Below are 25,965 nucleotides of genomic sequence, written 5' to 3'. Positions count from 1 at the left end.
ACAAAGACAACTGGCAACCAAAACAGCGTATGAAAAGCTACTACAACAACACTAGCAATTCTGTACTTGACTAGCGGTTTAGTGCATTTCTGCTTCTGTCTGCTTTTATTTATTCTCAGCTGTCCTAGTAATTATCCGGGACATGAAGGAAATGAGGGAAATGAAATGGCTGATGACCTCGCAAAACAAGGAGCAAATGTGCAACTTACGTGTCCTGAGCCTTTCTGTGGACTCACAAAAGGCCACATTAATGAATTCCTTAGGAAATGCGAAGAAAGGAAATTTGCAGCACACTGGCTAAATTGTGCCGGTCAGCGTCAAGCCAAACTATTGCTAAGTCCGAACAAAGGAATATCTGACAAGCTACTCTCACTAAGCAGCGTAGATCTGCGTCTTTTAACAGGATATCTTACAGGTTACTGCAGCCTGAGGTATCATCTAAATAATATTGGTCTATCTGAGACCAATGTCTGCCGCTTTTGCGAAATGGGCATAGAAAGCTCAGAACATGTGCTTTGTGAATGTCCTGCGTCGGGCACACAGAGACTTCATCACCTTGGTGGTATCGTAGTACCTATATCCATACAATCTTTGGAACAACTAACGTAAAATTGTGCTAAAATTTTTAAAAAGACGAAAGCTCTAGGGTTACAAAAATAGGCCTTTCACAATAGATCAGCTCTGGTCGCAGTGCGTAATGGCCTTCTAATAATAATAATAATATTAAATCGAGACTCTGCTAGAGTAGAGCGTTCTGGTTTTGGCTAGACATTGTTTTTTTTTCGTTTTGTTCTGGAAGGACTAGGGATTTGGACAATAGCTTGTCGCTATTGCAGTATCTCTTGAAATGTTTCGCTACCGACACACTTTCTCCAACTGCAAATTGTAAACCTCTCTCATTTTTCCTTCATGCTATGCACACCTTAGAGATTAAGATCTTCTTTTTTTAACTGATTATATCTTCTCTTCATTACTCTTCGATTACCCCTCGCACTTGACGCAACAGGCGAACGACCGTTCCGATGTCAAATGTGCGGGAAAACCTTCTCACGCTCGACCATACTGAAAGCGCACGAGAAAACCCATTTTCCCAAGTATGTGCGCAAATTTCTTTCACCAAGCCCTGTCGACACAAAGGATGAACTACCACAATAGTGAAGCGACTTTAGTTTGCTCCTAAACTACTACTATTATTACTACTACTACAACTACAACATACAGGATAATAATAATTACAATTATTACAACTGACGATGAGCGATCGTGATCTAAAGTGGCCGGCACGGGACGGCGCATAAGATCACGATCAGTGCACCACGAAACAGGTTGAACGCGATAATGATGATGATGAAGATGAAGAAGGAAATGATATTCTGGCGTTGCAGAATAACAGGAAAAATAGTAATCGTAAACCACGACGACAAAGAATTTGTGGTTGAGCGCCCATATGTAGATGAGAAAGAGGCGTGCCACTTAATAAATTGTAAACAAAATATAAAAACCTAGAAGTCTGCACGAGCATACATACGGCAGCAATTACATATATACTTATCTTCTACAATACATATTAGCAACGTACATATATATACATACAATATGTGTGCAAAAGAGAGTGAAAAAGAAATATGTTAGAGAGAAAGAGAGAGAGAGAGAGATGAGGTGAAATCATATGCATACACACACATACATACAGATATATACATATGATTAAGTAAGCGAAGAAATTCAAAGAATAAAGCTACAGTAAGAAGAAGAAGTATATACATAAATACATATATACACAGTATATATACACATATATATATTTAAAGTAGTTGTAAAACAATTAATGAACTCAAAGAGCAGAAAATGTAGTGTGTGAAACAAAACATAAGAGGAGTGTAGAGGAGAAGTAAAAACGCTAAGCGTAAATGCAAAATTTTAATGCATTTTTTTACAAATAGGAATTGTGTACAGAGTGTAATGAGTAAACGAGACACGTGGAGCTAACGCAAACACAAACAGAACCAGGAGTAGTGTACGTGAGCGAGACCAGCGATGTATGGCTGGCATGAGGAAGGCAGAAAAAAATTAAGAAAATGAAAGAAAAAGGGGAAGAGGCATGTCATTACTTTTTCTCCTTTCTAAAACAGTGAGTCCTAAGTGCTGCCGTAGTAAAGGCGCGCAGCTAGCGAGAAAGATAGAGTAAAGGGAGAGAGGCTGGCAGAGTGAGTAGCAGCGCTTACTCAAAGTGGAGAGCTAACATAATAAAGCGTCTATTTTTAGTAACTACATACATATTTTCATGTGTATGTATGAATAGTTATTCAGCAGATAGAACGAAAGCGATTTTCGTTTTCCTTGGTTAAATGCAGGTTTAGGATTTCTTTTATATAAGAATTGTATGTACTTTAAATTGTAAGCGAAAGTAAATGTTTGTAACAGAGAAGAAGAAAAAAAACACAAAAACACAAAAACAAGATTAGTATAAAAGAAGGCGGCGTGATAGAGATGGTGCGAGCATTAAAAAAAGAGAAAAAGAGAAAGTGAAGTAAAAACGAGCGAGAGTCCACTAGCAACATGTTGCTAACCGTCAGCGCAACATTTACATTGATTAGGTTGAGCGCGAAATGCGCAGGATTTTCAAGCAGAACTCTTAAGTGTGCATACATACATACATACATACATATGTATGTACGTTTACTTTCATTGTACAGTTAAATAATGTGTATTGTATTGTTTTTGTTACATATATATTTACCTACATATACATATGCACATGAAAACTTATGAATATGTATATAGATAATAATTTTCACAACTAACTGTTTAGCTGCAGCGCACATCCCAGCGTTTGCAAGATCTCATGTGATCCTTTTTTATATACATACATACATACATACATATATATAATACATAGAGAAAAGTACACGCAGGCATACACACACATACTATTTGTAGTATACACATATATTCACTGCGCTAATGTGGTAGTAAGGAAGGCATACCTAAAAACAGGCACACAGAAACACATACATACATACATATGTGCATATTTGTGTGCATACTGGCGGAGTTCACGTACCCCTCTAGGGACTCGCTTGCGCATTGAAATTTAAATCTACGATTATTTTCCAAAAACTCAGTAATGTTAACGCGCATGCGCTTCGTCTCATTTGCTGAATTTCACATACAATTAAATTGCAACTTTCCAAGCAGCATATGGTGCATACATATGTACATACATATACATATATGAACATACAAATACATATGCACCATTTTTTTGCTTATTAAAGTAATTAGTCCGCAACAATTTGCAACCGGTTCCTGTTAAATATCACTTTTCCGAAAGTAAATGCAACATTAAAAATAGCGCAGATATGACAGTTACGTGCATACATATGCACACAATATATATGTATGTATGTGTAAGATTTAATTACAAGCAAACTAGAAGAACGACAACTTTTTTACATACATACATACATACAATAGCTTAGCAAGACAGAATGAGCGTTTTACAGCAACAAACAACAACACAACAAATACAATTACAATAGAATTACCAATTGGTGCTAATAAACTACAAACTTACAAAAGCAAAGAGGAAAATCAATGCAAATTTAGCATAAATCACAAACTCCCAATTTGTCAGTAAAATAAATAAAATAGTAAAAGTCAATAGTGAAAGCTCATATACAGTGCATATTTATCTTTCAAAAAATAACAGAAAAACAGAAAACCAAAATATGTAATAATAATCAACAAATGTGACTACGGCAAAGCAAAAGTTCGCATACAGTTAGAGACATGAAATAGTTATATTTAAATACCTTGTTCAGTTTTGTGAAACCTTAGCAATACCCCAAAAAAGAAATTGCTCTCAAGTGTAGCAAAGTTTGGTGAAGAAAAGCTACGAGGCTTCGAACTGAAAGCTCTATTAAGTATTTAAAGGAAATAAGTTTGCAATTGCCTTTAATAAACCCTAAAAATCTTCAAATTGAAATGAAACTTCGAAGCCCAAAAGTGTTACTTATAAAAGCTCACATTTATTTGAAAAGCTTTCGCTGACATTTCAACTGCTTTTCATATGCGAAAGCGCTATGTGAAAGCTTACATGTCACACACTTTTTATACAGCGTTCTCGTGCCTCTAAATAACGCTATTTACAGATTAAGTATTCTAAAATCATGATTTACTTTTTTTAAATGTTTATTTACTCTACATAGTTTGCTAATTAAGCACCCGAAGAAATGGAAAAATTCCGAACTTTGCTCGAACTTAGTGTAGCAAAATTGTACGCCACTCACTAATAGAATATTTAGTGTGAGGCCAAACGTTTTGCACTTATATTTCTTTTGTACTAGATTGCAAACTTTTGAAGGATTTTGAAAGCTAGAAGGTTCAGTTTTTCAGTGCTAGTTTAACGGTGGTGAATTTTTAAATCAGTAATCATGACTATTATAGCTGGTATTCATTGTTTCCTTTACAATATCTCTCCATACGTATCGGTTCCTTGCATCGCTCCTTCTAGCATTTATGCTTCGTAGGTCTCCTTGGAGTTTCAAAAGCTGCAAGCTTGTACTGATATTGTTCTTCAAATTCCAGAGTTCTTCATGAACTAAAAATAAATAAATTGTTGGTGCAAGAAGTGAGCCGTTATTTTCGCTCAACTCAGTTTTAAAAGCTTCCGCATCATCTTTAGGTTTATATTTCCCACTTGATTTTTGAAAATGTTCGGGTTATTTTTTATTGCATAGAAGGAAATTCTTTGCAAATAGAAATTGTTTTATAACCTTTAGAAACACTTTTCGAGCTTTCAAAGTTACCTTACAAGCTTTTAAAACTTTTCGTGAGCTCAAAAGCCTTTTTGTGAGCTTTTTCTTTATTCTGAAGCTTTTTATTTCTCTTAAGCTTCAAATATTTCATTATGAGCTGTCATTTTCAGAAGCTTTAGGTGCACTTTTCGTACTTTCATAGTTACTCTACGAACTTTCAGAACTTGTTGTGAGTGTCAGAAGCCTTTTTGTGAGCTTTTTCGTCATTCGGAAGGTTTTTATTTCTCCAAAGCTTCAAATAGTTCAATATGAGCTTTCATTTTCAGAAGTTTTAGGAGCACTTTTCGTACTTTCATAGTTACTCTACGAATTTTCACAACTTTTTGTGAGCTTCAAAAGCCTTTTTGTGAGCTTTTTCGTCATTCGGAAGGTTTTTATTTCTCTAAAACTTCAAATATTTCATTATGAGCTTTCATTTTCAGAAGCTTTAGGGACACTTTTCGAACTTTCATAGTTACTCTACGATTTTTCACAACTTTTTGTGAGCTTCAAAAGCCTTTTTGTGAGCTTTTTCGTCATTCGGAAGGTTTTTATTTCTCTTAAGCTTCGAATATTTCATTATGAGCTTTCATTTTAATAAGCGTAAGAAACATTTTTTGAACTTTGAAACTCACTCTACGAAGTTTCAAATCTTTTTGTGAGCATTAAAAGCCTTTTTGTGAGCTTTCTCTTTATTCTGAAGCTTTTTATTTCTCTTAAGCTTCAAATATTTCATTATGAGCTTTCATTTTCAGAAGTTTTAGGAGCACTTTTCGTACTTTCATAGTTACTCTACGAATTTTCAGAACTTGTTGTGAGCGTCAGAAACCTTTTTGTGAGCTTTTTCGTAATTCGGAAGGTTTTTATTTCTCTAAAACTTCAAATATTTCATTATGAGCTTTCATTTTCAGAAGCTTTAGGGACACTTTTCGAACTTTCATAGTTACTCTACGAATTTTCACAACTTTTTGTGAGCTTCAAAAGCCTTTTTGTGAGCTTTTTCGTCATTCGGAAGGTTTTTATTTCTCTTAAGCTTCGAATATTTCATTATGAGCTTTCATTTTCATAAGCGTAAGAAACATTTTTTGAACTTTGAAACTCACTCTACGAAGTTTCAAATCTTTTTGTGAGCATTAAAAGCCTTTTTGTGAGCTTTTTCGTTATTTGGAAGCTTTTTATATCTCCAAAGCTTCAAATATTTCATTATGAGCTTTCATTTTCAGAAGTTTTAGGAACACTTCGCACTTTCATAGTTGCTCTACGAACTTTCAAAACTTTTTGTAAGCTCAAAAGCCTTTTTATGAGCTTTTTCGTTATTCGGAAACTTTTTGTTTCTGAAAGTTTCAAATATTTCATTATGGGCTTTCACTTTCATAAGCGTAAGAAACACTTCTCGAACTTTAAAAGTATCTCCACGAAGTTTCAAAACCTTTTGTGAGCTTCAAAAAACCTCTTTATGAGCTTCTTCGTTATAATTTCGCCAAAGCTTCAAATATTTCATTACAAGCTTTCACTTGGAATACTGAATCTTTCGGAACCTCTCATCTGTTCTTCCACATACTTTGCTTATCACTTGAGAAAGTAATTTACAATAAAATCAAAATATTTTACAATCACAAGAATCTACAATATAACCAATAAGAACATTAGTTAAATATACCTACTTAAATACACATTAATACCTACCCATATAATGCCTCTACTTCATTGACCTGCACCTAGGCACCTATTTTGTTTCCCAACAGGCAAGCCAACGACCAAAAAAATTTGAAACCCACATAATTTTTTGACAAATAAACCTCATTTTGGATCACTTTAGGCATTTTCGGAATTTCAACTACCAAGCTTTCAGCGCTTGGTTCTTCAGATACTCACTCATGAGAGCAGGAAATTTAGGAACGGTATATGCAGGGTTAAAACAGTTATTGCATGCAGCTTTGGGCTCTCGATAATACTTTTGTGCACATCTCATTTTGGAAGAATTAAAGTATTTTTGCTTTCAAGCCTTTGCGGCGGCATTCGGAGTCCAAACTTTTAAATTTCTGATTTCGTGTTAGTGACAAAAACAAAGAAATTAAGACTAGGAGCGTGCATAGTTTGCAAATTAGTGAGAGTAAAGAGTAAAAAGGAAGATCTTGGAGAGAAAAGAAAGTGGAAGTGGAAGCAAAATATCCTTTTTATTACTAAAAATATAAAAAATACACAAAATATAAAGCTAAACATCGTTCATATATACATATATATATATATATATCTATATATATATAAATATATATGCATACATATATATATACTTTACATATATACAACCTAAGTACATACATAGACACATGCGCATATACAATACATACATACCTACATTACTACAAGTACATAGCCCCCGAAAGAAAGTGAATTAAGTAATTAAAAATAGAAGAAGAAGCACTAAAGGACTCCAAAGATAACAGAAAAATGTATGAAATTTTTAAAGTAAATGCAAAGAAATTTTGAGTATGCGGAAATTGATGAGGACGCCATACACAAATACATATTCGAATGTAGCTTGGTGGGATGTGAGGTGAAATTGTAGATATTTAGCTAAGGACTGTGGGGAATTTTTAAGGCAAAATAGAGTTAAAATCACTTAAGAGGACACAAAAATTTGTATAAGGCTAAATTAGGTAGAAAAGGCGCCGAAAGGTGGCAGCGCAAAAGACACTGAACAATTTCGAGCAAATACAAAGCATATGAAGCAGAAGAAGAAAGCAAGCGAGTGAGAGAGTGAGAATGAGACAGGTAATTTAGTTGGCGCTGGAGAAGGTAGGACAGGCAATTGAGGTGAAAACAGAATTATTTGAAGAAAAAGCAAACAGAAAATTTATTGCATAGAGAATATCTGTGATCTTAACGATATTTATGAAATATATAAATTAAACCGAAGAAAAAAAAACAAACACAATTTAAGTATATATAATATAATAACAGAAAACAAAAAAAAACAAATACAAACACAATTAATAAATAGAAAAGCGAGAACCGTGAAGCAAATAAAGTAAGAAATAAATAAAAAAAGTAAGAAATATTAAAAAAGATGTAAGAAAAATAAGCAAAAAGTACAGGATGTGGTGAAGAAATAAGGCATAATAGAATTCAAGAGGCATGAAAATGAAAAAACTTAACATTAAATCACTTATACATACATATATACAGTAGAAGCGTATACACACACACACACATACGCATGTATAATTGAAAACTGTTTGCAATTTGATTAAATGCGCGCAGGCGCAAAATTCTCTATTTTCCATTTATATAGATATTTTTTGTTTTTGTAGTACAGCAAGCAAGCAAGCAGCAAGCAAATAATTTTATTTTCATTTTCCAATTTTGAAGCAAAAACCGAGACATACACTCACACGTACACACACACACACAAGCACCGTACGCGAGCCAGCCACACATAGTTGTTTAGATACCTATTTACATACACACATACATACATACAGGGCGTATATATGTGTGTGTATTAGTTAAACACAAAGAAAACCTGCACATTAAAACACACACACCTGCACACATGCACAGTTAGATTTGTTATTTTTTTCTGTTTTTGTTATTACAGCTTTTGGCTAGCATAGTTATGCAACTAAAAGCAACAACAAGCAAATATATAGAAAAAAAAAGAAATATTTAAGCAAAAAATAAAAAAATTAGCTTTTTCGGCACTTTGGCATATTTTTAAGTTTAAAACTTTCGCTTTACGTTGATATTTACGTTTTTATGTATTTATGTGCATACATACATATGCACACATACACACATACATATACCATATGTAATATAAGCAAACACCCCTTTCTCTGATTTCTCTATGAATAACTACGAAGATATATTTTTAAAACTTAATGTTCGTTTCTTTTCTTGGTTCAAAACTTATGTATGCTTAAAATGTAGAAAATTAACAATTTAAAGTTATATATAACATAAATATTTACATACTATACATACATACATACATGCATACATACATATGTACTTTATGTAAAGCGTATTTTGTAAGGTAGTGAGACAAAAAGTTAACACAAACAGACATATTTAAAACAAAAACAAAAAACAAAAACAAAAAACGAGAATAAAAACAACAACAACAAAATTATACATTGTAAATTGTATGAGCGCATACAAAATTTCTTTTTAGAAAAAGCAAAACTAAAACAAAACCAAACAATTGAAAATTAAAACTGCGCAGAGCATTAGAATTACAAGTTTAGGCAAAGCAAACCCTTTTAGGCAAAAAAAAAGTTTATTAAAAATATGAAAACATAATATACATATAACAAATTTCGATAACTGAAAATTATATATGCTTATATACATACATACATACATAAGTCTTGCACAATACACAGGCCATCCCGCTGACTAATAATGAACCCCTGCCAACAGAGACACCTTTTGCCGCTTATATAAAGCAAAATTACTTTAACTTGCTTATATTATGATACCAAAAGGTAAAACGTTATTTTTATTAGAAATATTTAATTTTGTATTGAGGGCTGCAAGCATTAATTGAGTGGCTTTTGAAAAACAAAAAACAAATGTTTTAAAGAAAATCTTAAAAAAATTATATCTTTACCGCACTTGAATCTATTCATAACAGTTTAACACTTGTTTTGTTTTTGCTTTTCACATCATTTTCCAAAAATAGCGTAATATAATTCACTGTTAAGGGGGGAGCCTGCTTTAGAAGCTTCAAAAAATCGATGTTTTCGTGAATTTTTTTGAGACGGAAGGAAGTATTCGATTGAAACGAAACTTTCAGGTTTTATTGTTATATATGTATTTCAACAGTCTTCTCAAATTTTGTCATTAAAATATATGCCATATTATGGCTGGTACAAGCATTTTGCCGAGGCATCTCGAGTGTGCGGCGGGAAAGATGCAGGTCACAATTTTCATCTGAAACCAAAAACCCAAAACAAATTTTATTTTAGTATAGTATAGCTTCTAGTTAAACCACGAAAATTAAACAAAAAGTGAGAAATTTAATAATTAATTAAGAACTAATTAAAAAAAATAGTTTTTTTGGAAAAACAAATTAACTTTAGATTGTTTAAAAAGTCGGTTAATCATAACTTTCTTAAGGTTTTTTTGGTTCAACTAGAAGAGAATTTAATTCCGAATACAATCAATGTTATCTCGTTTTGATAGGACGTTTAACGTTTTCCCTATCTTTCCCGCCAATTAGGAAAAATCGTAAAAATAAAAAACCGAGAAATCGGCTGGTATCAGCTTCAACATCGTCCGATGACGAAACATTATGAAACTGATTGCCGTGGAATCTGCGCTTCCGTGGTTTTCCAGTCCGTTCACTTGAAGATGTGTTCCCTTTTGGATAGCTCTGCATGATTTCAAGATGTGCACGTGTCGAAAAGCAAATTAGAACTGAACTTAAATGCTAAATATGACTTTGCTCAAGCCGACGCAGCCAGGTAATACATATATACGCTCGTATACCTGCTCGACGCTTGCTCACAATTTCTTCTGTAACTCCGAAAATATTTTGAATTTGCTGCTGAAATTTTGAGGACACATTTTTGGATAGTTTGGGAAGACATTTATGCAAAAAAAAAATCCATTTTTTGAAACCTCTAAAGCAGGCTCCCCCCTTAATATTTTTAATAAAAATGCAGAACATTTTCGTTTCCAAATCCAGCTTTCCTTCAAACTGTGCTACACACATTTAGGGTTGTACTGCAAATCAAGCGTCTTCTAAAGTTAAATTTTCCTTTACCACACGCCATTTACCAAGCAAACTAAAATTCAACAAGCAACGTTTCAAAAATTCTCCATACTTAAACGCGCATTGATCAAATGAGCTTAATTTTGAGTTAACATCAAGGCAGGCTGTTAATTTAGCAGCCTAATGTTAAGCTTACTGTCAAGAAAGGCTGTTACTTTACACGCAATGAGCTAGCAGTGTTAGTAGTGCATAATTTGTCATAAAAAAAACAACAACAATAGTTATTTATGTGAGGTACAATACCATGCAACAGTTCAAAAATTCAATATTAAATGCGCATTGATCAAATGAGCATAATTTTGAGTTAACGTCAAGGCAGGCTGTTACTTTACACGCACTGAGCTAGCAGTGCTAACAGTGCTGAAAATGCCGCACATTTGAACGCGCTCTGAGAAATTTCCTCCAATTTGTCATATACAACAGTTATATAGTTGTTGTTGCAATAATCTTTTATACAGTTGATCAACTGATTCCTAAGCATTCTGTGTGCTTGAATAACAGTGCTTCTCTCAGTGATATGACCAATTGAAATTCGAAGTGTAACTGTTAAACGGGCAAATGTGCACGCGATTTGGCTCCATTTGCTCTTTAATTGCATTAGAGGTTATTGTAATTTGTGAACTATTGTCGTTAAATTAAAAACTAGCTAAAATTAACTAAAATTTAAATTCTCGAAAAACTTGCTGTGTTAAGTACACGTGCCTCCGTCTTCATCTGACTCTCATTAGCTCCGCTCATTTGTCAATCGACCCCTGGCTTAACTCATAGTTTGTTATCTTTGCCTTTGTTGGTTAGTAAAATTCATGAGATAAGTGTTTTCGTTGTACTGGTGATGTGGTGATTGGCTGTAGAAGACGATTGCCTTTAATACTGTGTGCTCAGCCACTTAGTTAGACTTGTGGGAGAGCGCCTATGTAAGCAGCACTGTTTTGTTTGAAGGAAAGTGACGCAAAATGTTCGTGTTCTAAATATTTTGAAAATTAAGCATATTTTTTTTATTTCTGCTTGAAAATAATGTTTTTATTTTTTATTTTATTTTTTCAAACAATGTTGCCATTTAGTTATCATTTACAATATGACGCATACACGCATATGTATGTCATCCCCTGCCCTCGTATGCCTTTAACAATTAAAAAAAAAATGTAAAACTAAAAAAGTCGCATCAAATAATGCTGCTAACTTTTAAATACCTTTCTAACTTGTTTTTAATTTAAATTAATTAAATTTCTACGCATACCTGCTTGTACTTCTCTCCCTTCTATTGGCGCTCATGACAGTGTACGCAAGCGCATGCTGCTTTACTGGCGGTGAATAAAACTGGGATAAAAATGTGACAAGAAAAAGATCTCAAAATTTTTATTGTATTAATAAATAAAAGCGAAGGCAAAGTATGTGTAAGGAGGTGGAAAAAAATAAAAATAAAAATAAATAAATAAAAATGCTAAAAACAATTGCAAGTAACTTGTAATCATAAAACTAAATTAAGTTAACCCGTTCAGCGCCGGCAATGCAGCATCGCAGCAAACGAAAAATATTATTATGAAATTATTTAAAATTAAGACGCCCGGCAAAAATTTTGAAAAACTATTTCGTCTTAAGTGCGTTTCGCTTTTGTTTTAAGGCTTTCATAAATATTTAACGACTTGTGTCTCGAACAAATCGTAGGTATACACACGCGAGTGATTAACAAACTTAGGCAAAATTCAAAATTCTAAATTAAAAAAGAAAAATAACAAAATTACGTTAAAAAAAAAACAAAAATGAAGTACACGCGCATGAAACCCCCTTTCGGCATCAACTTTTGGATAAACAATTTGGCTGTGATAGTGTTAAAAATACATACATACATGGAAGTAAGGCGAAAGATACGAAAAAACTCATACCAGTTTAAGGAACATTTTAGCATAATTAGAATTATTATAATTTCTCTCATTTTAATAAATATACATAAATATATTTTTGTTTTAATTTTTCCAAATTTTTTAGGCAGTATTAAATTTATAATAAAATAAAATGTAAACAAAAAAGCGAAAATGTGATGTTAAAAATTTTTTAATTCGAAATTAATGCGATAAAAATGTAGACTTAAAGCAAAAATTGCACAAAACCCCTCTGATAACATGAAAAAAAAATTGAAAATTGAAAGTTGAAAATTTAAACTTTAGGCAATCCAGCAATGCAAATTTAAGGAACTTAATAAATATAAATTACATACATATATACATATTGTATATGGAGTAAATAATTAAATATATATGAAAGAAAAACAAAATTGTGATTTTCGGCCTTTTTATGCAAAATTAAACGTTTAGGCAAACTTATAAAAATAAATTAGTAATAAATGAATAATAAAAAACAAAACCAAAAAAAAACAAAAAAAAGTACTTTACTATAAATGCATTTGTTGAGGCGAGAGAAGCTGAATTATGAGCGAAAAAAATGCTTAAAAAACTTTTAACCAACATACAGCGGCATGAGAAAATTTAGAAAGCTTTTAAGAAAACATAAGAATCGCCGCTATGCGCTTCAAATATATAATTAATTGCTACGAGTCGTGACAGAAGGATCTCAAAATTTAGCGTATTGAAGAATTTAAATCATTGCATCGTAGAAAAGCTATGTATGAGCGCACATACCTATACATGCGTACATGCGACTGTATGCGACTGTGTGCGTTTTTATTTTCTGCAAAAATATTAAATTTTTTTTTTTTTTTTGAATTGACACAAGGAGCACAAGGAAGTAGTTTTTAAAGTTTTTGTAAATATAACGGCGCAAATTTTTTTTAATTTAATTTCCCTTTCATTGCCTGTTCATTTGTGTTGCGGAAATTTTTTGTGTATGCTAAGACATTCCATACAATTAACTTATGTTTTCAACGTTCTAAGCAAAAAATGAACAAAAAAATTGCAATTTTTTAAAGCCAAACATCGACTGTCATGCGCGCCAAATTCACGAGGTACAAGCAGCGCATATTTTTATAGAAATTTTGAAATGAAAAAATAAAACTTTTTTGCTACTTATTTTCACAAAAATTACTACCACTACACACATACACGCTCGTATGTATTTACTTTTACTTATATTTTAAATAAATTTCGTTTATATTACATTATGTTTAATAAACAAAAACAAAAACCGAAACAAAAACAAAAAAAAGCACAGAGAAAATATGATAAATAATAAAAATTAAGCGAAAGAAGAGCAAACAGAAAAATGAAAAACCACAAAATGTTATATTAATTTTAATTATTATTGTGCTGTTTGTGTTGAAGCAAAAAAACTATGATATGAAATTTTTTCTAAATTTTTATTTAAATTAAATTTGTTTTTGAAATTCTACATCAAACACACGCCCACAAACACACACGTTTTCCAAGTAACACGCCTTACACATACACATACCAACAACAAGAACAACAAGCGCCACGATGAATTTGTAATGTTAATTAATTCTTAATTAAAACATTAATTAAAACAAAAACAAAAAATAAAAAATAAAAATCAAAACATCAAAAAAACAAAAAAACAAAGAAGCAGCGACTAAGCATAAGCAATTGTTATTTGAGTAAAAGTTAAATTAAATGCAAAGCAAATAAAATAAAAATAAAAGAAATTATGAAATGAAAAACAAAAGAAAAGCGATTTTGGTTTTATTCTTTAGTTCTTTACAAAATTCGTTTTCATTTTCCCATTTCATTTTCATTGCGTTCACTCGAAATTCATTGTGAAAATATGCCACATTCATTACAAAATTCATTGTGAATACACACACACTTTGCATGCACACATACATACATACATCCTTATGCGCACATGCACACACACAAGCACACGCGCACTGTTCACACTTTCACCTATTCCCAAACACCAAATAAAAAGAGGCAGAACTGCGTGGTGAAAGCACAACTTACGCATAAGATTTGCGAAAGGTTTGGCATTGAGCTTTAAAAAACGCGAAATTGCTCTATTTATATATTTGTAAAAAACGCGAAATTGCTCTATTTATATATGTATTTTGTAATATTAATAAATTTCACAAATTCCAGTTCTTAACTCAAATAAGTGGCATTGAAGCCGCCTCACACAAACAAACATTTTAAAATTTTGTGAAACAAAAAGGCGCTCAAAACTCATTAGTGCAATCAGCTTAGAGGGCGGAGTGATTGGCCTTGTCCATATGCTGGTCGAAAAGAGTGTATCCAGAAGCAGCACAAGTGCGTCTCCACCCATTAGGCTACATCCTGCCTGTGAAATCTGAAGAGAACAGCTCTCAGTCATGCAGTTTATGCGGTGTATTCAAGGCCACAGCAGCAATCTCGATTGAAAAACATTTTAAAAAATCTTTCTGGCACTGAGCATCATTGAGATCTTCACTGTAAGAGATTATATACAGGGTGAACGATATGAAGTGTTACCTATTCAAAACACCATAACTTTTTTGTGTGAAATTAGTTTTTATTGATTTCAAAGACAAAATTGTTCAAAAATGATTAGAATTTTAACATATATATTCACTTTAGCTCGATATGACTACCTTTTGCCACCTTATGACTCTAGCCTTCAAGCGGTCAAAAAATGAGTTGCATGCTGCACGAATGTGATCTTGAGGTATTTTGGCCCATTCTCGTATAATCGCTCTTTTCAGCGCATCCAAACTGGCATATTTTTTAGTCCTCACCTTGCTCTCCAAAATGGACCAGATGGAATAGTCTATCGGATTTGCGTTTGGCGAATTCGAAAGCCATTGTTTGGACGAAATGAACTGTGGAACATAATTTTTTAACCATTCTTGGTGCACACGAGCTTTATGAGACGGTGCCCAGGACTCGGCGAACGTCCATGGTCTACGACCGAAATGTTTACGTGTCCACGGCTCTAAAGCAGCTTCTAAAACATTTCCCCGATAATAAGTCGCATTCACTTTGACACCAGGCTCGATAAAAACGATTGGAGAGCGTCCATCAGCGGTCACTGCGGCTCAAACCATTACTTGCGATGGAAAATTGTTTCGAGTGGCCATACGTAGGCTCAAACTTTCGTATGAGCGTTCGGTCAAGTAAACACGATCGTTTTAAGTGTTTATGAACTGCTCAATTGGGAAATTTTTTTCATCAGAAAACACAATGTTGGGAAACTCGCCACGTTTGTGCAAGCGCAACAACTCCTTTGCTCTTTTGCACCGAACTTTTTTTTCGCTGGGGTGAAAGATCATCTGATTTTTTGAACTTGTAAGCCTTGACCTTGAGCTCATTTTTCAATATGCGTTGAATGCTGTCTTGCGATATTTTCAGTTCTTTGGCCATTTTTCTTCCACTTCGACGTGGATTTAGTTCAAGTCGAGCATTCACTTTCCGAAAAATAGTTAAAATATGTGCCCAAGCGAAATGAGTTGCAGTTATGCAGCAAAATTGCACGGAAAGTATTTTCGTAGAACCTTCTAACAGTTTAGCTCTCACCTGAAAGGTTCATTTTGTCACTTGCTTCAAGGGGAACACCTCCAAACTTTGCAAGTCGTTTGGCAAGTCGTTAGAGGACTTAATTTTTCTAGGATTAAATAATTTTACTAGGGGTCTTCTCGGACGCAAACTTTATGTCACAAACGTAAAAATTCCTAGAGACACTAAAATAGAATCCTAATAAAATCATGCTTATGGCTATGTAGATCATGTCAAGCCCTCAATGCGACCAGGAAGCGGTAAATGTTAAACTCGTGTTGAAAAAATAGAGCTTACATTGCATGCACTAGGTTTTCAGTTTAAAGTTTTTTCTGAAAAAGTAACTTTCACTTAAAAAACTATACTTTGAATACCTGCAAAAGGACGCATTGGCATTTTAGGTGCCTAAAAACCCGCTTACTTGCCAGTGTCTGCTGCTTGAAATTTGAAAGGATCGAGTCAAGGAGCACCTAAACACTCAGGCTAAACAGTCCATTGTATTTAAAGCTCTGGAAAGAGGGTAGATAGTCAAGGAGGGAAGGAGAAAATTATCTGAGAAAGAAATAGGAAAGAATAGAGACAGAGATAGAGATAGTTAGTGCTATGAGAATTTGCCAGATTCTTTGGCAAATCTAAAAATATCCTCCAGTTTGAGAGAAGGAATTTTACTCATTCTCATAACATTGGAACCCAATTCGTAGCCTTGCTCTAGCAAAGGCAGGACACTCACAGAGAAAGTCCTCAGTGCTATCCGCTCCTCCAAGCACGATAGGCTCATTGGGTCCTCAATGATTCCAATGGTGGTCATATGCTAACCCCATGGGTTGTGTCCTGTAATGATACCGACCATCAACCGAACGTCTTTCCTTGCAAGTTTTACTAGCAGAAAGTTTGACAGTTTTCAGTTCGGACTTGTCGCAAAACACTTTGCAGTTCTGCAGCGGTCTAGACCGGACCATCGCTCTTTATGTAGATTGCATACATAATCGCTCCAATCCAATTCATGATTCCTGCGGAACTGATTCCAATTATTGACTTTGGCCCTTGTGGAGGAACCGCTGATCCACAGTTGGCCAATTCATCGGCAATTTCGTTTCCTTGAACACCGGAGCGTCCTGGAAGCCATATAAGTAGAAGCCTGTTTTGTCTTGCGACAGAATTAAGCTTCTTCTTACGTTCTTGAACAATCTTTGAGGTTTGCGTCGCGTTCTCCAAGGCCTTCAGTGCAGCCTGACTGTCATTGAAAACTCCAATCTGTTTCCCGCTCCATCTCCGCTCGATTATCCATTCGGCTACTTTCAGGATGGCAAAAACTTCTGTTTGGAAAACAGTTGGCATTTCCCCCATAGCATAGTGATACTTATTACTATCGTTTAAGTACCATCGGGCTCCAGACCCTATTTCATTCTTGGACCCATCGGTAAAGAAAATATCGGTCAAACCTCTCTGAATCCATTCTGGATCGCTCCATTGCTGCTTAGTTGACTATGCCTTTGTGTAGGCTTTCTGCAATGTCAGGTATCGCTTGACTAGCACCCAGCCCTTAGAACGAACGAACCAATTATTAGACGCCAGAGCAAGGCAGGAATTTCAATACTTTTTTAAACCGTAGCCAACTCACTGCATTGGGAGAGGAACAAAATCATCAAAAGCTTTAATGAACGATTTGCCACGGAAAAACTGCAGAGCTTAGAACAGAATCCTGTCAAAGCCAATAAATCGTACACGTTGTGCTCTCACAATTCCATACAAACATACAAACATCAATATATTCATACATATATACATTCATACATATAGCTTTAATATCAATCAACACCACATTAAATTTCATTTTACTTCCATTTAAGTTAGTTATATTGTACTTTTACGTCTTTTACTATTATTATATATAATTAATTATTTCTTTCTTATTTCTATATAATTATTTCTTTTTATATTTTAAAAAATATTTTTTTTTTAATTTCCAATAACTGTTTTCAAATTATAAATGGTGCCTATTTGAATTGTGCCAAGCCCTCAATGCGTTTACGAAGCGTTAAATGTTAAATTTGTGTTGGAAAAATAGAGCTTTCACTGCATGCGTTTCGTATTTAAGCTGAAAGCTTTTATGTAAAAGTAACTTTCACCTAAAAATCTGGGCTTTCTGAAATAAAATGGTCGCTGAAATTTAAAGCGTGGCTTGGACATTTACCAGCTCGGCTATATGAGCTTTCAAAAGCTCTAGTTTGTTAAAAGCTTATGAACTACTGCGCGACGAATTAAATAGTTGGTAACAACGCGCAAGCTCCGTTAGATTTTTCGTTTGTTGCTAAGCTTTTACAAGCGCCAAGTTGTAAGCGCCACTACGCATATCGCATGTGAAAGCTCATTGCGTTCAATACACAAGTTTGCATTTTTCAACTGCAATTTTTTTTTTAATTTTTTTACTTTTTTTTAATATTTTTTTTTTACTCTAACTTTGTTGCCTTGTTGTCATCAAAATTAAAACGATGTACTACAACATGTTTTGGAAGAACGCGCTAAATTTAAATTTTTAGGCAAAATTTTACCAGCATAAAAAATTCAATTTTAGGAGTTACACACAAAATTATCATTTTGGAACAAAGTAATTTAGGAGAAAACAAGAAAATTTAAAGTAAAACTAAAATTATAAGGCAATTAAGAAGTCATATACTATATATACATACATACTTATACATACATACATACATATAGGAGGCGAAAATTATAGAAAGTAGTGCATTTTTAGGGCAATAATGATTATAATGAAGTAAAAGCAAAAGAAAAAAACCCAAACTTATACACGACATAAGAATTAAGTGAAAATTTATGAAGCAGAAAAATCAGCAAAATAAAACAAAAACAAAAAAAAAAATTTCAGGCTCAAAAATATGAATAATGAAAACCAAATATTTCCAAATATTTGAAAAATAACAAACTAAAGTGCAGTTTTTTTGAGGACAACAAAAACTTATTTCAATTAAGAAATTGCGCACCTTAAAGTTAAAAAACAACAACAAATATTTGTAAAATTGCCAAACTTTGTTCACTTTAAGCCGCTTCAAATACAGTATGGCAAAAAGAATTCGCACATATGTATTTACACGCAACCGCCAAGTTGCTTATCAGCTTTGACGCAAGCATTCATATATACCTACAAGCGTACAGACATGCATACATATATACATAGGTGACTGATTAAGTCAAAAGAAAAGCAGATTTTGTTGGTTTTTGTTTTGTGCGCGCGCCTGGTCAGAAAAACAAAAATAAAATACAAGAAAATAAAGTTAAAAATATGTATATTAAGTATAAGTGCATTTTAGTACTTAATAACAACAACACAATTGGGTTTATGCAATGCATATATGCAAGTACATACATAAATATAATCAAGCATCAATTTTTATAGCATTGAAAATTGTAAGAAATATTTCACACCAAAAAAAAAACCGATACATATAAACATACATTTCTATAAGTTAATACGATATAAAATACATACAGCTTATAGTGCCTCCATAAAAAGTAAAAAAAAAAAACAAACACTATAATCATGAAAAAGTATTTAAAGAAAAAATTTACAAGCACAGCCGCACTTAAAAGAAAAAAGCAGAAGAATATCGCAAATATTAGCGCCAGCCTGGCAATACTAACATTTTAGTTTTTATGTACGCAAAATCTACTAAAAAAGTTACGCACAACGCCATATTCATAGTAGAAATGAGGTCCCAAGCAAAGTCGCAAGCAAGTCAAATGAAGAAGAAGAAGAAATGTTGTTGTAGCAGCAGAAACATTCACCGTACATATATGGGAAATATTGCTGGAATGGCAGTCCTTGACCGAATATAAATCGGGTCGTTCCGGTAACGTAGAACCGACTGACGTGGGAGCGAAGAAGAAATGTATTTAGCTTCACTTTACTCAAAGGAATTGGTATTATTATTGTCGTTAAACTTTCCTTATTTTGTAGCGAAGCCTCAAAATTATTACTCATTTTTTTTTACTCAATTAAATTTAGGGTTCCGACATTCCAGGCCCATATCCGTAAATCGTAGTCCGGTTTTCGTTTGCGATGGTCGTCAACGTTGAGGGGCTCATTATCCGAGGCTATTGCGGTCTTCACTGGTTGTTTTTTGTTTTCCGTGGCGGGTCCCAAACCCAGCGCACAACCCAAATTTAATGTCCTGGGGAGACATTCGTCTCACACATTCGTTCACTGCCCGGCGGGTGCTCAGCAGCTGTCCAGGATGGCCAAGGAAAATACAGGATCAAATCCAGGGGGCTGTGTGTCATCTTGGATAAAGCAAGTGACAAGGATAGAGCTCTGGAGTTTACCATGTTAAACCCAGTCAAGCCGTTGCCTTGTATTGCTAAATCCCATACATCCCCTAATAACAAATTAATTGCCATACATTTTCACCTAATTTTTCTCTATATCTAAATATGCTAAAAGCAGTGAGTGCTTTTAAAATTTTATTTCCAATTGTAAAAGTTTTATTTCCCATTGTACTTCTCACAAAAGAAAATTTATAATTTGAAAAAAAAAAGATCATTTACAGTTCTGGCACAATTAAGCAGATTAAACTCCTACTTAACCAGAATCGACCCCGACATACCAAACATATGTCCTTTTTACCTGCCCCAACAAACCACTAATCTAACAGCGCTCCCCCTCTGGACCCAACCTGTCGAAGCAGCAAGTTTCCTGGGCCTACCGTTAGATGAGTTAGACGAAGACGACCGGTGATTTACACTACACTGACAGGGTTTAGTATTGCTGCTAAAACAAAAGCAACATCATTTACAGGTTTATTGCACATTTTTAGTAATCAAGAAGCTTTTCATTAGTGATTTCATATCTTAAAAGCTCCTGACAGCTCCCCTTAAAGAGGACAAATACATGTCAACGGCAATATTTTCTCTCATTTTCATTAAAATTATTTAAAATGAAGAAGTCAATATATTTTTTTCAAAATTGGCGTACAGTTTATTTATACATTTTTTTTTTATTCATTAAAAATGGCGGATGTACACTCAATTCTTACAGGAAGGTCGCCGCGGAGCTTCTCAATCGGCGAGCATTGTAGCATCGGCGTCAGTGACCTGACTACAAAAAACCAAAATTTTTTTTGTTTATTAAGTCATAATTTCTATATGAATGAAGCAAAAATTAAAAAAAAAAATCGCGGAATAAAATGCTTAAAAAAATGAATTTTGAGACGAATTTTCCTACTATTTTTGCTTCGAAAAAATTATTTTTTCGAGAAATTTTCGAAAATTTGTAAGTTTACATAGAAAGTAATATCATAAAAAAGATGTGTGCAAAATTTCAGGGAGATCGATCAATAACTTTTCGAGTTATCGTGTACGTCAATTCGAAAAATATAGTTTTGAGAAAAACGCGTCTAAAGTCGGCAACGTAACTATGCCTCCCCAGCGCTCGAACGCAAAGAATAGAGTCGTCACGGTTGACGATCTATAATACAAGAAATACTTAAATTTACGTTCTAAAAATTTGTTGACATATTCTTAAAGGATTATATTAACATTTTATGAAAAAAAAACAAATTTTTTTCGAAATTTTACAGGTATCTGTCCGCTAGAGATTTACTACAAGGTGCTACCTTTAAAAGCTCTGGAATACTAGCAATACGTCCCCTTTCTGTGTTAAGCTCGTAACTTCATTTCTTTCGAAATAGAGATTTTTAGTGAAAAACACTCCTTAGCACTCCTGTGTTCAGAGCGTTTCGATTTTTCTCGTATCTTCATGTTCGAATTCAAAAACCTAGTATCTACTATAAGTATCGTAAAGTTTAACTCTAAACATTTATTATCGATTTACTGAATCGATTTACTGAAAATTATGACTTTGTAGATACGAAGTTAACACAGAAAAGGGACGAATATTCTTCCAATATTGTTGCTCTTTCTTATTTTCATTACCGCAAGTGCTCTCGAATTTTCGCCCAAACATGGAATCATTTTAGTGAGACCTTTTTATGACTTTCACTAGCTGTTTACAACTATTTACTTTTGTTGCTTTATTTTTTTCCGGGCACTTCTGCTAGATTATATGAAAACTATGAGACAAAGTGAATAACATTTTAAATGTTGTTTTATTATTTTTTAATAGCTCGAAACTTTGTAAAGCGTTTTCGAAGCTGTTTATTCTCTTTCTTGATCATTGTACAGATCCATAAGTAAAAACACTCTCAGCTGGTTGCCGAAAAATGCCCACAGTGGAGATCACCTGATTCCAAGTGCATAAAAAATGATTAAATTTCAAAGAAAATCCTATTAAAAAATGGCGTAAAAATGCAGATATTTTTGAAGAAAAAGCAAAATAGCTAAGAATATTTGTTCTTGTAAATATACCAAGTCAAACATATTATTTTCTGTTTTTTTTTTTGTCTATTATTTTTAATGTTACTATAAAAATTCGAATTTGGTATAGCAGCCCCACCTTTTCATGCTTAAGCAAAAATACCAAGCACTTACAGCATCTCACACTTGACTGCCAATCAAACTCACACCAAGTGTGCCTGTCAAAAAATAGGCAGAAGAAGAGTGCTATTTAGTTTTGTATAATGCTCTTGATTTACGTTCCAGTTGGCAAAAACCATTTGGTGCATTCCAAGAAATTGTGATTTTCATTTTTTGCCCCTAAAATTTCCATAGAATCATACATGCAAACATTTCTTCAGCAGCCGTCTAAGTTTAAGTCGTACTTGCACGGCAATGAAACGAGGGAAGAAGAAATTTTAAAGTCGCACTTGCACTGCAATGCAACGAAGGAAGAAGAAAATGTCAACCCCACGCTTTTTAACATACAGCAATTCAAGTGTTGCTCTCAGAGACCAGAGTTGATACTCGTCGATGACTGTAAAGTTACTGTAAACGCAAAAACTGCCAGAAGTGTTATGAACCATACGCGGGATACAGTTGTGCGTAACTGAATTGAAAATTTAGTATAGCAATGGGACCATAGCTGCATTTTAGTATTATATTTAGCTTTCTTTTTTACTCTCGTTAACAGCCTGTTGTTAGTTTTTATTTTTCAAACCATTCCATGGCCATTTTTCTTGACAAACCTTGGCTGGCGCTAACGAAACAAAATTTGTGCGTATCGAATTTATAAGAAATTTAACTGAACAAGGTCAATAAGCTTAAATGATAAAAAGTATAAAAAAGCAAACAAGAAATAAAGAAATAAGAATAAATAAAAATTAAAAATCAATAAGAACCACAAAAAAGAAAAACTAATTACAAAAACAAAAAGAAAACAACTACAAGCTAATATTGCAAAACATATTTTATAACAAAACATATAAGTAACATTTATTACAAAAGCTTTTTTTCATTTAATTCTCAACAAAAAAAAAAAGCTAAAAGCTTTAAACAAAATTAGTACAGAATTGTAAAAAAATTAGAAGAAAAAAAAACTAATAATAAAAGTAACATCAAAAGTAATTAAATTTAATAAGCTTTGGCACACAAAATTCAATGTTTTTCACCAAAACCTAAACAAAAACTGAATTAACCACAAAATTTAGCATTTTCGGAAACTTTCAAAAACTTTAGAAACAAAGTCAGCGACCAGAAAAATAAAATCGAGTATGACGGACTCGTGCGAAAAAATGCAAAAATGAAAGAAATACAAAAAATTACAACAAAATTCAACTATACAAAATGGTTACATGAAATTTGCAATCACTACGAACCCCCATAATAAAAACAAAACCGCAAGTTTCGGCAAACAAAATTCTTGTTGCTCTCAAAAAACAAAAAAAAAAACACTACTCTCGACATTCATGATTTCGATAAATTTGAAATTTTTTCATTTTTCATTTTCAGCGTTTTTGTTTATTAATAATTTGTTCAGTTGATTTCGATAGCAATACAAGTGAATAACAACTACAACAGCTACAAGAAAACAAAAAGCTCAGGGTAATACGGATTCTTCCAATTAAAGAAAAAAAAAATAAAACTTAAAGCAAAAACAAATTAACATATTAACAATACTACAATATTACAACAAAAACAAGAACAACAACAACAGCTCAAATAAATAGTCTAACAGTAATGATTACCTTTAATACAATACAATGCATTAAGTAAAATACTACAACAACAAACAGCAACAGCAGAAATAACTACATACAAATATGACTAACAAATTTGCAATAGTACCGGAACATACAACAACAAATATTTATACATATTTTTTAATTGAATAACTGACGTATACGTAAATAAGCCCCGAAATAAATAGTTAGTGCATACCTACAAACATACATACACACATTTAAGTGTATTTGCGGAGGACATCAGAGTGAAGGCAATTATTTACAACAACAATCAATAACAATAGTACTAACATAATAAAGAAATAAATAATTACAAATAAATGTAAAATAATATTTTGATATTTTTTTTTGTAAGGATTTTTGCCACGGTTTGTTTTCTGCAAATAGTTGAAGAAAATGATTCAATTAATTTTTTATACAGAAACTTGAAAAATAGTGCAAAATATTTCAATTCTCGAATGCCTTTTTTACAAATAGCAAAACAAACAAATAACAACCGAGATCGGTAATACAACAAATACAGCAATAACTGTGAAATATTATACTTGCAAAGCAGGCAAAACCGAAGGCAGCGCGCGTGAGAAATCGTAAATGCTCGGAAGAGCTGCCCGATGCCTGTGGTGAGAGCCGTCAACGCTGAGCGCATTTCACAACTTGAATGCCTTTACAAGCTCTTGCAGCGAAGACAACAAATATTTAATGAACTAACAAATACAAATGTAATAAACAACAACAACAATAATGTCAACAACAGTAATATGCCTTGTTTACTTACATACTTGAGATAGATTCTTTTCTCCATATACATACATAAATATTGAATTATTTTCGCATTCAACAGCCGCTAGTAAATTTATTTATTTCCGTACCTACATATGTACATATATATGTATATGTACGTGCATCAGTGTGACTACCAGAGTACCAATCCATTTTACCTACATACTACATACATAAATAAAACAAATATACATTCATACGTACACACCTATAGTTACAAAATCCCTTGCAGTAGTTATGTATTTACTTATTTTACGAACTTTTTATTCTATTTAATAAAAAACATTTATAAATTGTTATGAGAAACTTGTAATACATACATACATAGTTACCATCATACTGTACCATTAATAGATACGTACGTACCGATATCCGAAAGTAGAACCGAACCCCTTCAATCAGCCAATCAGTCAAACAATCGAACAAATCAATTCACAGCAAGCCGATCTACAACTAATCCGATTGATTAACTAATTAAAGAAAAATAATAAAATATGCAAGCAAAGTGTTTGAGATTTTCCAGCGTGCGATTTCTAAATGACGTCAAGTTGTCGCTTGTCGTTGACAACGCAAATTCATTGAAAGATCTTCTCGTTATGAATCCAAAAATGCAACTTCATGCGCCACAAGAAAACAACTCAAAACACTGGATTATTTTAAAAAATGGTTTCAGATAGGGTACTTAAAATCTTCCCAAGAAAGTTGTATAAGCAACAGCGACACAATAGGAAATAGTGAAGGCAGTAAGCTTGAACAGAAATTAATAAAAGTAATGCTTAAATCTACAGTATTCTTTAAAAAAAAAAACACTTGCGAAAAACTTCTTTTCAAACAACTTTAAAAAATTCTCTGCAATAAAACTGATAAACAAGAAAACAGCACGCGTAGGCGCGATTAGGTGTTGATAGTAAAAAATTGCTTCGAGATCAGAGAGCGAGTCTATGATATGCTCATTTAAGCAGACAATCAATTGGTCCTAGTATATCATAGTTATATTAAATTTTTCGTGCTGGGTAAAGCAGCAGGCAGTTTCTGGCTCTAACTCGCATTCTACAGTTTTGCAGTTGAAATAGAAA

The 25,965-nt window shown here is 33.1% G+C and overlaps 1 protein-coding gene across 1 annotated transcript in view; it reads left to right on the top strand.

Annotated features, from left to right (window-relative positions):
* LOC128857932 (longitudinals lacking protein, isoforms A/B/D/L-like) overlaps positions 1-25,749 on the top strand; it is a 188,880-nt gene extending 163,131 nt beyond the window's left edge. The window contains exon 6 of the mRNA XM_054093788.1: positions 1,007-25,749. Coding sequence (XP_053949763.1) covers positions 1,007-1,155 — 149 coding nt within the window. The 3' untranslated portion in view covers positions 1,156-25,749. The remainder of the gene's footprint in view (positions 1-1,006) is intronic.
* Positions 25,750-25,965: the final 216 nt, after the last annotated feature.

The sequence above is a fragment of the Anastrepha ludens genome, chromosome 3 (assembly GCF_028408465.1).
Source record: "Anastrepha ludens isolate Willacy chromosome 3, idAnaLude1.1, whole genome shotgun sequence".
NCBI classification, from domain to species: Eukaryota; Metazoa; Arthropoda; class Insecta; order Diptera; family Tephritidae; genus Anastrepha; species Anastrepha ludens.
The sequence above is the reverse complement of the archived record's forward strand: the minus strand, read 5'-3'. Positions and strand labels throughout refer to the sequence as shown.